The following is a 14,944-nucleotide window of genomic DNA, read 5'->3' on the forward strand; positions in this document are numbered from 1 at the left end:
TATAGTTTAGTCATTTAAATGACTTTTTCTAGTCTTCCTCTTGAACAAAAAGTGAGGCCAATTGAATTATTGGATATAAATTAAAAACTGTGTAATTAAAATGTTGGTGGGTAATGTTAGAATAGTATGTTTAGCTTTGGTATTCACTTAGAAAAGGGAGATTGATGCTTTTGAAAGAAAGAAATTTCAAAGAGTTTCCACAATTTTGTTAGTCTTTAAAGAACATCCTATACAGTTAGGCTATAGCAAATTCATGTCTGAAGAGGTACACACAAAGTCAACCCCTCGACTATTTCACATTAAATAATGAAACAAAGAGTCAGGAGTGCTACTCATGTATCACTCATAACTGTAAAGTATGATTTTTAAAAGCATTTTTTATATAGTTCACACATATTTACTTTTTAAAGCTTCACCGCAAAGCACACAAATAAACTAAAAATACTGTTGCAATATACTAGTGACTGCAAAGCTCAAAAACTGAATAGACAAGAGAGTCTATGTTAGTCTGACCTGGTTGACCTTTTACCAACTTTGGAAAAGCAGACCCTTTGTTTTACAATGAAATGCTGTGCTTTTCCAGTACACAACAAAGTCCAAAAAAAGGCACCAACCTTGCAAAAAACATCTATTTATTTTTTTACCTGAGATGACATAAGCAGTTATCTGGTGATTAGATACAGCTCCTGGATAAATAATCCTTTTTTCTCCATTATAAACCTAAATAAATATAACCTGGCTTTGAGAAAACATTCAAATGTTTAACAAAGAGGTGGATAACCTGGAGTGCATCAGTTTCAAATAAGGACTCAAGTTTTGTGAACTGTGAGGGGGAAATGTACCAGCCACTGGCAGGCTATATGAGGAGACCTGACAGACTGATGAGTCTGGTTAAACTTTCATTGGGAAATGCAGCCTTTGTTCAAGTGCACTTTTCAAGACAGTCAATAAGTTTTTGTGTGTCTGTTTAATAAGGTTTTAAACCAGCACATTTCTATATGATAACATTTCCACCATTTAAATATACTGTAGCATTATGTAGCATACATAATTTAAAGGTGAAAATCCTCTAATGATTTCTTTACAGCAGAATGATAGAACCTTTTGCAAACATCAAGTGTTTATGGTTTTTAAATGTCGGAATCCAGGTTATGGGGTACCCCTATGGTTTCCAGTTTTCATTCTGGCCCATAAAGCTCTTAAATTGAACTGTTTGCTTTATTTTTACATATGAAAGACACGGCTGAGTTTAGCCTATGGACCCATGCAGCTCTAAGAGTGCTTATTACAAGAGTGTTTGTGTGTCATTCCCACCTGTGCCTACATATCATTAATTGATAAACAGTACTGGTTGTTTAGAAAGCTATAGGGGAAGATCATTTTAAATCAAGTTGTAACAAAGTTATATTCCCTATGTTTATTGGGAATGGCACACATAAAAGAATTGTGAGCTTTTATTATGGAAAAAGTCTATTGGTTCAATTAAGGCTTCAATGAAATTTAATTAATTAAGAGCTTAATTGGAGTTTAATTGGAGTGAAAAACAAAAGAGAGATACTGCAAAACCATGTTTGGGGATAACTGTTTAAAACTATTAATTCTGTGGCATGCTTTTAGAGCTTTAGCAGCACTGAATTCTGAAAATGTGAATTTTTGTTACCAGTGCATGGTTACAAGGCCTTCCTTCAAACATTTCTGATCAGAATGCGTTTAATTCCTCTTATTTGTAGGCATATTTCTCATTGTGACAGATTGTGTATGAGCAGGTATATGTCGCACAGTTGCAGACTATATCCTGAACATGTGCTTCCATCTTGCACAATTTTTGTTTAGTCTTCATCCAGATTCTTTTCTTTCACCATTGAGATACACTGTCAATGGGCCCACAAAAGCAAGAACATTTGACAAGACAGGTGTGTTGTTTTGGCAACATTACACGAAGGTCACCCAGTCTTCTAATACACTCTTCCAATATGATACAGCTTTTTTGTATTGTTTCTTTACAATGCAGAAAAAAAGACTTAACACTGATGAAAGTGAGAGAGTAATCTTTTAGTCATTTGTGTTAGATCATTTCCTTTCATACTTTAAATGCACAATTTTAATTGGTTAATACAATCACACTTAAGAGGTTACTTTAAGAGGTCCCTCCAATGATTAATTCATAAGGAACAGAAGACAAAGGGCAGCACAGTGACACAGTGCTTAACATAGCTGCCTTACAGCACTGGGGCCCTGGGTTAAATTCCTAGGGACCTGTCTGTGTGAAGTTTGTGTATTGTACGTTCTTCCCACATTTGTGTGGGTTTTCATCTGTGTGTGCTCCATGATGGACTGGCGTTCTGTCCAGGGTGTGTCCTGCCTTGTGCCCTTTTGCTTGTTGACATTTAATGTTAATGTTAATGTAATGTGTTAATGTTGCTTTATTAGCCCTATACAATCTCTTGCATTAGGAATTCGTCTTTTCGCATACCCCAGCTTGCTCTCGATGAGCCACAGACACACAGACAGGGAGAGAAGCTTGAAGTCTGTACAAGCCATTGTACAGCACCCCTGGAGCAGTAAAGGGCCTTGCCCGGGGGCCCAACGGAGTAGGATTCCCCTGCTGGCTGTGGGATTTCAACCGGCAACCTTCCAGTCACAGGCACAGATCCTTAGCTACCGAGCCACCGTTAGCTACTTAGCTCCACCATTTGGCTCCTCAGCAACTCTGTATTAGATTATATATTCCTCCATAAGTAATTTCATTGAAAATGAGCTCTCACTGTAAGGTCTTACCATTAATTCTTGTGTTGGAAGAAGCTTTACCATTGCAAAAGGAGTGTAGATCATAAAGTAGTGATTTATATGTCATCATCAATCAAGATGATGAGAATCAAAATGCTGACCTGCCTGGCACTCTTATTTGTTGTTTTCTGTTTGTTGCTGTTATCACATCAATGATCATTTGCTTTAATTGTAAGCACCTGCAATGTGGGAGTTTCCAGTTAACTAAATCTAGGTTTACTTGATGTTGTCCAGAAATACGTATTTCAATAAACTGGAAGCAGCTCCTCCTCCTTAGAGGAAATGGAGGTTTTGTTTCAGAGGTGAAAATTCTGGAGAACTGGTACAAGTCCAGAAATCGAGAAGATATTTCCAAAGATGTGCTAGTCAGGTTCACCATATTGCATTAACACAGTAGACCTTTCCTTCATAAGCTAAAACCTTTCGTTCTGAATAACCCGTGTTTTCTGATATGTGTATTTGTCATTAATTGGAGGGCTTAAACCAGGGCTTACATTTGAACTAATTTTATGTACATTTGATATTTGATAAAATACCACAGTGAGACTATTTCTATACCTCTAGTTTTGCATGGTTGGGTATTGTGAAATCCATGCAAATTGAAATATAAACATTTTTCATGGCATAAAGATGAAACAACATTAATTTAGCATTTCTTTTTTCTACTGCTAAGCTGCACCTGATCAGTTGTGTGTACAGTGCTAGATGGTGTGGCCATAGTTATTTCCTCTTCTCATTAACTATTTCCTTCAAAAACAACCCCCGCTCTCTTTTGGCTTTTATGTTTTTCAAAAGGTACTGGTTCTCAACAATCAATTCTGTAAGAACAGAATTTCCTGCTTCAGTTAAGGAATGCAGTAATTTGGTGTTTATCAGAGGTGAGGGAGTACCTTTCTGTTTCCTGATTTTCATTCTGATCTCTAGATTCCTTAGGCTTATTGAAACATATTTTTAGCTTTCTTGATATTCGATGGGAATATGAAAGCAAATCTGGATGTCTCAGCAGAGGCAGCGGGATTCGCCTCCTATACTCTGTGCAAATACCTATTCTGCTTTGATTAATTTGATCAGATTTCTTGATCCTCTTGGCTATAAATATGCCTGTCATTCTCCTTACTCATTGTAATGGTGGATTGTGATGTGTGAGCACTTTTTTTCTTCTGTTGTTTCACCTTCTGTTGTTTTTTGCTAATCTTTGTATAGATCTGTACATGTACTGTATATATTGATTCACTCATCGTATTGCTATGAGGAAAGATTTTTAATTGTATTTAAAGAAATGTAGCCATATGTGTCACTCTAGCTTGCTGCAGTGCGTTGTGTGTGTTAATGCCAAACATTATGTCAGATTAGATGCTAGTATTTTATTTTTGTGCTGAGCTGGTGTTAGACATCTAGCAGAATCCTCTTAGCTTACTACATGAATGGAGAGGTATTGTTTTGAAGATTCTTGACACTGAATAAATAAAACAAGTTTAAAGATTTCTAAGCTGGGACATCATCAGTGCAGACAGAATAATATATGCATAATGGCATTCTGGCTACAATTGAAACAGACTTCTGAAACTATCACAGTATTAGTATCACGAGGTGAGTATTAGAGAAAAAAATCACATATATGCAACACTATGAAATTCCCCATTTTATTTATGCCAAGGTCTATGTCTTAGTTTAGTACTTGCATTGGTTTCTGAACAGCTGCTGTTTATGGTTTTAGTTAGAAGTTTAATGACTGGTTCTGAGACAGTGAAAGGCATGTATCCCACAGTTATTCACTGCATTTAACAATGTAAAAAAAGACACTAAAGTCTCTTAGCAGTTGAGTCAAAGTTAAGGGCTATCTTTTGTGGTGTTTGTTGACACCCAGCCAGATGCTTGGTAGGACACTAGTATTCCTTCAAAATTGGCTTGACCTGAACTAATGAGGTCCTCCTATATGGCAAACCAGTTATTTCCACACATTTAATAAACATTAAAGGTATCTGCTCTTGATATTGATGAAGGACATGTTATGGAAAGTGCATTGTTTAGCCACCAAAACATTGCTTGGAACTAACATTGATCCATCAAAGTTAATGGATGGACTTGTCACATCACTTGGATTTAGTGTAACACTTCCCACAGCACACAGATTGACTGTTTTAGATTTACATGGTCTGTAAGTGAAGATCTTTAACGTACAAACACATGGAGATTGAACAGAATGTCAGAATAATCTGAGGTTTCAGGTTTCAGATTTCAGTGTAAATTATAGATTTTAATCTGTAGCTAATAGATTTTTATATATACAGTTTTATATCCCGGTGTTTACTGCATTGGCACCTTGAAGACAGGAATGCAATAATTTCTTTAAACTCAACAGTTTTGAGTTTAACCCCATTAATGTAAGATGTGCATTGCGTATTTTATTTGCAGTTCTATACTTTCTCTACAATTTCCTTTCTGAATATGACTGTGGTTCTTAAAAACAGCAAAGCAAAAGTGCTTTATTTTCGTGACTGGCAGGATTCCACAGTACACATCAAATGAAAAAGAAAATGTGGCTTACCAAATTCATGGGAAAAAATTGTGAAAGAGCAAAGAGTGTTTTACTGCTAAAGTAAATCTAGCTCTAAAGTGCATATTTCAATTACCTGAGAGAGGAATAAAGTCTGAGAACATATATTAAATAACCAGTGGAATGTTTGCAGTCCTGGCTTTTAACAAATGTAAGTATTTTAATCTGTGAGTGATATTATGCTTTGCAATTTCTTCTCTTTCACATAATAATTTAATAATAATAATAAAAATAATAATAATAATAATAATAACAAGTAATAGGTTTATTCCATGCTGAAAAAAAGAAGACAGAGAACACAACGTTTCGTCCGAGGCTCCATGGCCGAAACGTTGTGTTCTCTTTCTTCTTTTTTACAGCATGGAATAAACCTATTGCTTCTTCCTTTGCAGCCTATGCATGCTGACGCAGCTACCCACCTGTAATAATAATAATTGCTTGCACTTATATAGCGCTTTTCTGGATACTACACTCAAAGCGCTTTACAGGTAATGGGAACTCCCCTCCAATTCCAACAATGTGCAGCATCCACCTGGATGATGCGACAGCAGCCACAGTGAGCCAGAACGCTCACCACACAGAACAGAGTAATAAAGCCAATTCATAGATGGGGATTATTAGGAGGTCATGATTGGTAAAGGCCAATGGGAGATTTGTCCAGGACGCCGGGGTAACACCTCTACTCTTTTCGAGAAAAGCCCTGAGATTTTTAATGACCACAGAGAGTCAGGACCTTAGTTTTACATCTTTAAAGGCATCTGTGTGCCACCAAGTCTGAGCTGTCTTGGAATATGATTGTGGTTCTTAAAAACAGAAATTGGGCAGGAGTATCGGGCAGTGCCGTGCTGCTACATACAGTACAGATGGAAATTCCCAGTTCAAATCCGAGCCATAGGCAGCAGCTGTTCAGCACAGGTGTACAATCCTGTGTTTCCTCATCATGGAGCACAACATTTACACCTGTGCCTTGCAAGGGTTATATATGGGGGAAGTATCTAATTAAAGTGATCTGTTTTTGAGTAAGAAGAGGTAGAATATTTTTTTGAATATTCATCATTTGAGTTGTTCATGCCTCTGAAAATCATTTTCCTGGTGTTTTTTTTTTAGATTGTGAATCAGCATATTAGGTTACTTAATTAGCTTAGGATGGATGTGGTACGGTGTAGTGAACCTCTGTGCCCTTAAAGTCAACTGTGAGAAATATTTACCCACCAAAATTCTTTAATGATGTAAGCTCCTTGGTAAGGTTGTCATTGTTAAGGAGAATATTTTATTTCACTCTTCTTGTTAAATAAAAGATTAAAGAAATAAAAATGAAGCAATAAAACTGGTATTTCTAATTCCAAAACTGAGATGCATATGATAATTTTAGAACTTAATATAAGTACAGTATTTCATACAGACAACGAGGACAAGAGCATTTTTTTGGAAAACACTCATTCTTATGGTGAGAAGACTGAGCTAGAAAGCTGTTAGTAGTAATTTGTCCTTAGACATCCTACAGGCTGTTGACAGTCCACTAGATCCCTAAATCTATACCTAAACTGTTGTTAAGATGGAAATAAAAACCTTCAGCATGAACTGTCTCATGTTAAAGAACAAAAATGGATAAAGAACTGAGTTATGTTTTACTTGCATCCAACTTACATAATTGGTCCAGGAGGAGGATTGATAAAATAAGATTTCTAGACTTCATGCACAGCACATGGGAGAAAATTAAAAGAATTTGAATTATATCACATGTGCTGTTTCCATCTTCTGTGTTCCTTTCCAGTCAGACATTGAAGCTGTGATCATTCACCGTCAGCTCTGCTTGGCTTATGTTATCTGAATGTCTGCCTGGATCTCCAGGCTCCTAAAGAAGTTGTTTTCTCTTACCATAAACAAGGTAATTATATCAGAGGAGGACAGAAGTGTTACGATGAGAGGATAACAGAAAACTTGAAGAAATGCAAAAGTAATGATCAAATCTTTGGAGGTAATGGCTGTTCTTCCAATGCAAAGAAGAACAATATCTGTGAATGAGATCCACTGTTACGGTGCGTCTTTCAGGACCCTGTGCGGATAGCACAATCCGGAAGGGAGTGAACACATGACGAGGAACTGGGCTGGTAGACGAAACAGGAGGGCGTGATGAAGGTGCTCGGGGGGGGGGGTGTGGTCCAGGCAAATAGTCCAAAAGGGAGTCTGAAGGGAAAATCCAGTGCAGGCAAAAGTCCAGAGCCAAGTGATCCATCCAAGACGAAGAAGACAAAGTTAAAAGCCGGAGCGGGATCCGGCAAGGGGATGTAGACAGACATGACAAAGTTAAAAACCGGGGCGGGATCCAGCGAAGGGTCGGGGAAAAAAGGGGGAATGGGACCAGGCACTCCAAGTCCTGGACACGGCTGGTTCAGGACGCCAATAGGAGGCGAATGCCCTCCGAGCCGGGGACGTAAGGCGATTCGCTGGTAGGCGGGCCTCTGGGCGTCCTTGTTCCAATGCAGAGCCTGGAACAGAGTGAGCGACTGGCTTTTGTAGGAGGCTGGAACAGGGAGCATGTGCACAAAATCAACTAAAATGTGAACAAGTTGGAGCGCCCTTAAGGTTCGAGGAATTACAGTAGTGACAGCAACACTTTGAGCAAGGTAACATCATCATAGAGTATACTCCTTGGCTGGAAAGTGCAGTGATATCTCCTAAGACATGACCTTCACAACCCGCCTGAGTATGTGGATCCTGTATTGGTCCAAACAGTCACCTTCAAATTCATGGAAGAGAATCTTCTTCAGCTGTGATGGATACCAATACCTTAATAAATACCAATAATAAATAATAAATAAATACCAATAGCTTAGTTGTGATTCTTCCTTCCCTAGCTGTGTTTCAGTCATATTTTCAGATTGTTTTATAAATGTGACTGCCCAGGCACACTGTATGGATATTATTAAGTGTGTACTGGCACCAATAACATTTGTTTTTTAATGCCTCTCAGTACATAACAATCCTAAAAACAGAGAAGAAAGGATAAGGATGAAAAGAGGTCACTCAGCCTAACTTTCTGGTTAGGTTGATAGTAACATTTGATTAAAGTTCTGTCCAAGAAGGCTTTTTGAAAAGTCCCAGTGAATCAGTTTGCAAAAAGTGGTGAACAGTTTGAAGCAAACATTCTTGTTAAATAAGTGCCATCTGTTTTCTGTTACCGTACTATCTTCTGGTCCTAGATTTCATGTTGATGTTGAAGCAGTTACCTTGGATACCTCTGTCAAATTCGTTCGACATTTTCAATAACTGTGCCAAAACCTCCACAATGTCTTCAATGGTCTAAGGCAGCAATGAATACTTTTTTGTACTGTATATGAGACTTATTTTAGTATATGAATTATTTTTGTGTTCTTTGAACCTCTTTTGAGCACATGGAAATTCTTTTTTTTATAGAAGGCAAACAGTTTTGTACATATGGTTATACAGGAGCACTGTCTAGGCCTAGCTTCATTGTGTGTGATTCTATGCAGATTATTTCCAAGCTTACTAATGTTGGCGTTTCCTAGAATGCCTTTTCTTTCTCAAGAATTATAGGCAAGGTGTGATGCTAATCTGCTTCCCCACACACTTCCTGGTGGTGAGCTGCTAAAAACCCGGCATTTGTGCTCCTGTGTGAGTGTATGGCTCAGGCTTCCTCCAGTCCCAACCATACTAACACTCTGTTCTTTCTCTCTCTTTCTCTGTTCCTCTTTCACCAGCCTGGGTGGGTGCTCTGGCCATGGGCATGATTTTCTTCTGCTCCCCTGTTGTCAGCATGTTTACAGACCACTTCGGTTGCCGGAAGACTGCTGTCTTGGGGGCGGTCGTGGCATTCATCGGGTTGCTGACCAGCTCCTTTGCAACGTAAGGAGCACTTTGTGAATTGCTTCCATCCTCAGATTTGTAGACACTGATGACTACAGTTTACACCCTTGCAGAAACATAATTAATTCAGCACACCACATTGGAAATTTAGATTTTTAGCTGTATCATGTAATGATTAAAAATAAAAGAAACTGATTTTTAGTGGCCAACGTTGTAGGGTTATGCAGTCTTACTGAAATGGAACTGAAAAAGTAAGGCTCATCTTAAAATGTTGATTCACAAGAAAATGCTTTAACCCTCTCAAAAGAAAACATAAAAGAGGTATTTTAGGACATTTTTCTCATGAAAAACTTTCTTATGGTTACACCTTAATATTCTCATACAGCTTTAGTTGTAGATCGCCATCTATAGCAGTCAACACACTCCTAAACATGTCCTAGGGACATTCTGGTTATACTGTATACTGTAGTTTCTTTCTCCTGTTAAGCTCATTCAATTTATTTAATTGAATTTCAGGTCAAGAAACTGGAGTCACCACAGTTTCAGCTTTTTCATTGAAATTTAAGTGATTCTGGTTTTGTTTGTCTGTGCCTTTAAAATCAAAATCAAACTGAAGAGCAGTCCTTTCACCTAACAGCAGCCTTTTCACTAGCAGAATTCTGCAAGAGAATGTGCATTAAAGTCATTATTTTCCAGAATAGTATTCTGACCACAATGAAAGGATACAAGCTCACTCTTTTTAACTCACTATTTTAATTTCTCCATGAACATGTAAAGTAAATGTATTCCACTGTAACATGGTGCTGACAAGGATGGCTGCTGTCCTAAAAGCTTCCGTCTGTTTTTGTCTTGTACTCTACTTTATGATGTCTTTTATACTGTTAACTGTACATAATACTTGCTTGATGATCAGCTATGACCGACAAACACTAATGGACACAAGATCGACTATCCCAAAAAGGTCTGCACCGAATACGATGATGGATAACCTGGAGTACAGAGTTCCAATTGTACCTGTTCCCGAAAGCAAGCATTGGCAAAGGAAGAGAGGTAAGCAGGCAGGTGTCTTGGTTAAACTGAGACCACGCTGGAATCGCTCTCCGCTTCCGAGCATACTCCTCTCTAAGGTTCAATCACTTCACAACAAGCTGGACGCACTGAGGGCAAGCCTTGTTTTCCTACGGGACATACTGAAACCTGGCTCGACCCATCCGCTCCGGACACCGCTATTCTACCGGGAGGTTTTTCCATGCACCTTCAGGACAGGACAACAGACTCGGGGAAGATCAAGGGCGGAGAGGTATGTTTCATGGTTAATAACTCCTGATGCACAGACGTGGAGACTATTTCATCATCATGAACCCCACATCTTGAACATCTCACAATTAAATGTCGCTCATTCTATCTACTGAGGGAGTTCCACTGCAAGCGAACACCACAAAAGCACTGGATGAACTACACGAACACCTAAGCAGACATGAGAACTTACACCCCGAGGGCACATTCATCACAGTGGGGGACTTCAATGGCACCAAACTGAAGAAAATCATGCCAAACCTGCATCAGCATACAAATTGCCCATTGCGTGGAACAAACACGTTGGACAATGTTTACACTTCTCTCCGGGATGGATATATAGCCCTTCCTTGACCTCCTTGCGGCAAATCCGATCACACCTCCATCCTGCTGCTCCCTGCCTATAGGCAGAAACTCAAGCAGGAGAAGCCTGTGACAAGGACCATTCGGCGCAGGTCGGAGGAATTGGACTCTATTCTAAGTCACTGCTTTGCCACCACTGACTGGTGGATTTTATGCAAACCTGACAGGAACAACATTAACCTATACACGGACTATGCTACTGGCTACATCAACAAATGCATAGAAGATGTTGTCCCCAGGATTACTGTTCGCACATACCCAAATCAAAAACCGTTAGTAAATGGCAAAGTACGCGCTAAACTCAGAGCTAGAACATCCGCCTTCAACTCTGGAGACAAGGGACAAGGACAAGTACAGAAAATCCAGATCCGATCTCAGAAAAGCCATCAAATCCAGAGCATCACAGATTACAGGACAACAATCTTTCTCTGAACACCAGTAAAACTAAGGAGTTGATTGTGGACTACAGGAAGCATCGAGGAACAGACCGCGCACCCATTCACATTAGTGGGTCTGCAGTGCAGAAAGACAACAGTTTAAAATTCCTAGGTGTCAACATCACAGACGACCTAACCTTTACCCACCACACCAATCTTGTAGCCAAGACAGCAAAGCAGTGCCTGTTCTTTCTCCGCAGATTCAAGAAGTTCGGCATGCCGTCACACATCCTTTTCAACTTTAACAGGTGCACCACTGAAAGCATCCTAACCGGCTGCATCACTGCATGGTATAGTAACTGCTCTACTCGAGAGCGCAAGGTACTCCAGAGGCTGGTGAAACTGGCTCAAAACACTACCGGCTATGTGCTACCAAACATCAAGGATATCTACTCTGTTAGATGCCTCAAGAAGGCCTGGTCTTTCCTTAGGGACCCCAGTCACCCTAACCACAACTTGCTCTCTCTACTACCATCTGGAAAACAATACCGAAGTATACAGACCAAGACCAGCAGGTTTTGGAAAAGCTTCTTCCCCTATGCAATAAGACTGCTAAACAGCCATCCACAGCAGACGCTAAAAGATATGGTGCGATGGCGCCCCCCTGTAACTTTGCCCTCTCAGGACACATATGAACAGCACTAGATACCTCCTATCCTTATAAATTAACCTAGGTAAAATAAATAATAAACCGTTTTAAGGCAACTCCACTGGAAATCCTCAGTGAAACAGGTCTTAATGTCTTATAATTATGTAATTTTTAACCTGTCTCTAAAAAAGTTATAGAAGTTTTAAATGTCCAATATAGAAAAAAGGACAGATTAAGCTTTGAAATTTGAATATTATGAATAACTTTAAGATACTGCAGTCTATTATTCTGGATCAAGAAAAACAAAACATTTCCTGCATAGCTACAACAGTTATGCTTATTACTGTATAATTTCCTGAGAACTTTTGTTTTCCATGCAATTCTGTTCAGTGCCATTACTCCACGAGCAAGGTTTATTCTGCTGGTATATTTTGGTCCATGAGTTGATACACAAGAAGTGGCAATTCTTTTCAATTTAATATTTAGACAATCTAGAATGTGTGATTTCAATCCACCCAGTTTACTGATAAAATCTAAAAAAATGTTAGCTATACATTCTGTGTGCAGGAAAGTCATAAAATTAGTTTGTGAGATGGTGTGAGAAAAGGATGTTTTACATACTACAGTATTTTCATGTTTTACTTATTGACATTATTAAATTTAGATCTTTGTTGCAAGATGGATACTTCGTCTTTTTTTATGTACACTTAACTTTGATCTCATGACTCATATCTTAAATGACCTGAACTTTCATCATCCTACATGGTATCTCCTTTATAAGGAACCTAAATAACTTATAATTTCAGAGCTTAATAATATAATATATGTTAAGTAATACATTATCACTCATTTACTGGCTCCAGTAGATTATATTAAGGTGCTCAAGAATAAATAACATTCATAAGGGTTAATGGGTCTCCTCATTCGATAACTCCATTTCCAAGGCACTCCTTTAAAATGATAAGATGTGAACTGTGCCTTGGATTTGAATTAAAAATGTGCAGTTATATGCCTTTAAAAGAGTTTTTCAACCCTTTCCAAAGGTTTCTGTGGGAGCTTCCTACTAGGATATTCTTGAGTTTCCTTTTGTGTTAGTGCTGTTTGTCTGAAGTTTGGTTATGTAACATTTGCAAATCCGCTAGATTTATATAGGCCTTATCAAAGGTAATTAATTTTAGGCTGAGCCAAACTTGTTACAGGATGTCAGCTACAACAACAATAAATAATTAACAGACTGTGCACAATTCCAAAAAGAAGAGAAAGATATACAGTACTGTAGAAGGCTGACAGAAGGCAGATGATAGACTGAGAAGCAAAAAAAAGTCATTTTTTTGAGAAAGTGGTTTGATTTAAATGACTGTGGATTCACAGAAATAGGAAGCTTTGGACAATAGGGTAGCGAAGTATGTCTTTTTCCTAATTCAGATCTTGAGTTCAGGCTGAAGTGTCTTTGGTTTTTCTGGTGACTGTTATTATGGATTATAATTCAGCTTGTTTCTTTTTCTAACATTTCTGTTTTTGCTTCCACAAAAATGTCATTATAATATGCCAACCTGAACCTGAAGGGGTTATGTGAATTGTATTTTAATTTTAATGTCATTAGCCGTGGAACAGATTAATTACATAAATTACACAGTAATTGGTCTTCATATTTTAAAATGAATACCACAGCTTTGATACATTCGGAGTTACAAATTAAAATTTTCATAACATACAAATAGTCAATAACTTCCCCCAGCAATTTTTTAAATACTAGGAGGTGTCATAGTTGGCTTAAAACAATACAATTAAATGTTTTGTTAAAGTGTTTGTGCGCAGTAAAATGTTAAAAAGTACCAAATCAAATTATATTTACAGTATGTTTCTTTGAACAAAGGAATGAGTGATGAATATAAACCTTACTAAACTCTTATCATTTTAAGAGACATTTTAAAGGGAAAACTGAGAAGTGTTGAAAAATATTGTTTTATGAAAGTTTAATGATGTGTTTAGAAATCAGAATCCTTAATATCCATCCATCCTTCATCAGAAATCTACTTGATTCTGGGTGAGTCTTAAGGTCCATTAAGTGTCCCAGCAACCTAGACCTACTGTATCTCAGAAACATAAAGAATGAGCAGGAACTACACTTAACATCTATCTATCACTGGCCAAAGGGACACAATCAAACAGGCACAACATAGAGACGCCAATTAAATTAGTAAACTAGATGGCCTAGAGATAACCTCCTCAAGCACAAGGATACCATGCAAACTCAACAAAGAAATTACCCCAGTCTGGAATTAAACCTGAGACCCTGGAACTGTGAGTGCTAGTCACTATGCTACTCTGCCACCATATTTGTTTAATGCATGTCTTTAAAATCTCTAATATATGAAATACTCTTTTCAGATGCTGAGCTACTACGCTCTTTAGATAACCTAGTTTCCAATATCAATGATAATGATATTGGCAATTCTGTATTATGGTTCATTTTTAAGTAAGAGAATGAGTCCTCTTTATGCATGGATATTAATAGTATCAGAAATATTAATCAAGGATCTGTATCTATTCAGTTAAGGAAATTAATTGACCTTAATTTAAAAAAAGACTGCATCACAATAGTTGGCTACTATGTGTTAAATTTATGGTGACACTATGTTTGAGTGATAGGGGAAGATTCAGCTCAGCGTAATTAGAGGTTATGGTTTTGCAGTTTGCATATCAAGGCCTTTGGGGTTTAAATTTGTGTAAATGATGAAAGATGGTGTGAATAGATGAATCAGCGTTTTTAGCTAATTTTGCTTTGAATATATTGGTGAGGGTCTCTTGCTTTTGTCTTATGATTGATAATGCGTTCAAAAACATGTATTTTCAATTGTGTTAAAGCTTTGTTTTCTAGTTTAAAGTTGCATCTCTTCCCAGTACTGGTCCTCTAGATTTCTAAATCTGTTTCTTGTGTTGTGCCAAACAAAATTAAAGCAATTCGGGTGTCTGTGTAGCAGAAGCCTTCTTTATTACATAGGCATATGGAAGCCTAGCTCTTGCAAGCCAAACTCAATGAAAAGTAACAAAAGACGGTCTTTTATACAGTGAAACAAACAAGCT

At 37.9% G+C, this 14,944-nt stretch overlaps 1 protein-coding gene across 4 annotated transcripts in view; it reads left to right on the forward strand.

Annotated features, from left to right (window-relative positions):
• slc16a2 (solute carrier family 16 member 2) overlaps positions 1-14,944 on the forward strand; it is a 56,772-nt gene that overhangs the window by 25,624 nt on the left and 16,204 nt on the right. For all 4 annotated transcript variants that reach the window (XM_015351089.2, XM_015351088.2, XM_015351087.2 and 1 more), the window contains one exon: positions 9,067-9,211. In XM_015351089.2, the coding sequence (XP_015206575.1) occupies positions 9,067-9,211 (145 nt within the window). The remainder of the gene's footprint in view (positions 1-9,066; positions 9,212-14,944) is intronic.

The sequence above is a fragment of the Lepisosteus oculatus genome, chromosome 8, assembly GCF_040954835.1.
Source record: "Lepisosteus oculatus isolate fLepOcu1 chromosome 8, fLepOcu1.hap2, whole genome shotgun sequence".
NCBI classification, from domain to species: Eukaryota; Metazoa; Chordata; class Actinopteri; order Semionotiformes; family Lepisosteidae; genus Lepisosteus; species Lepisosteus oculatus.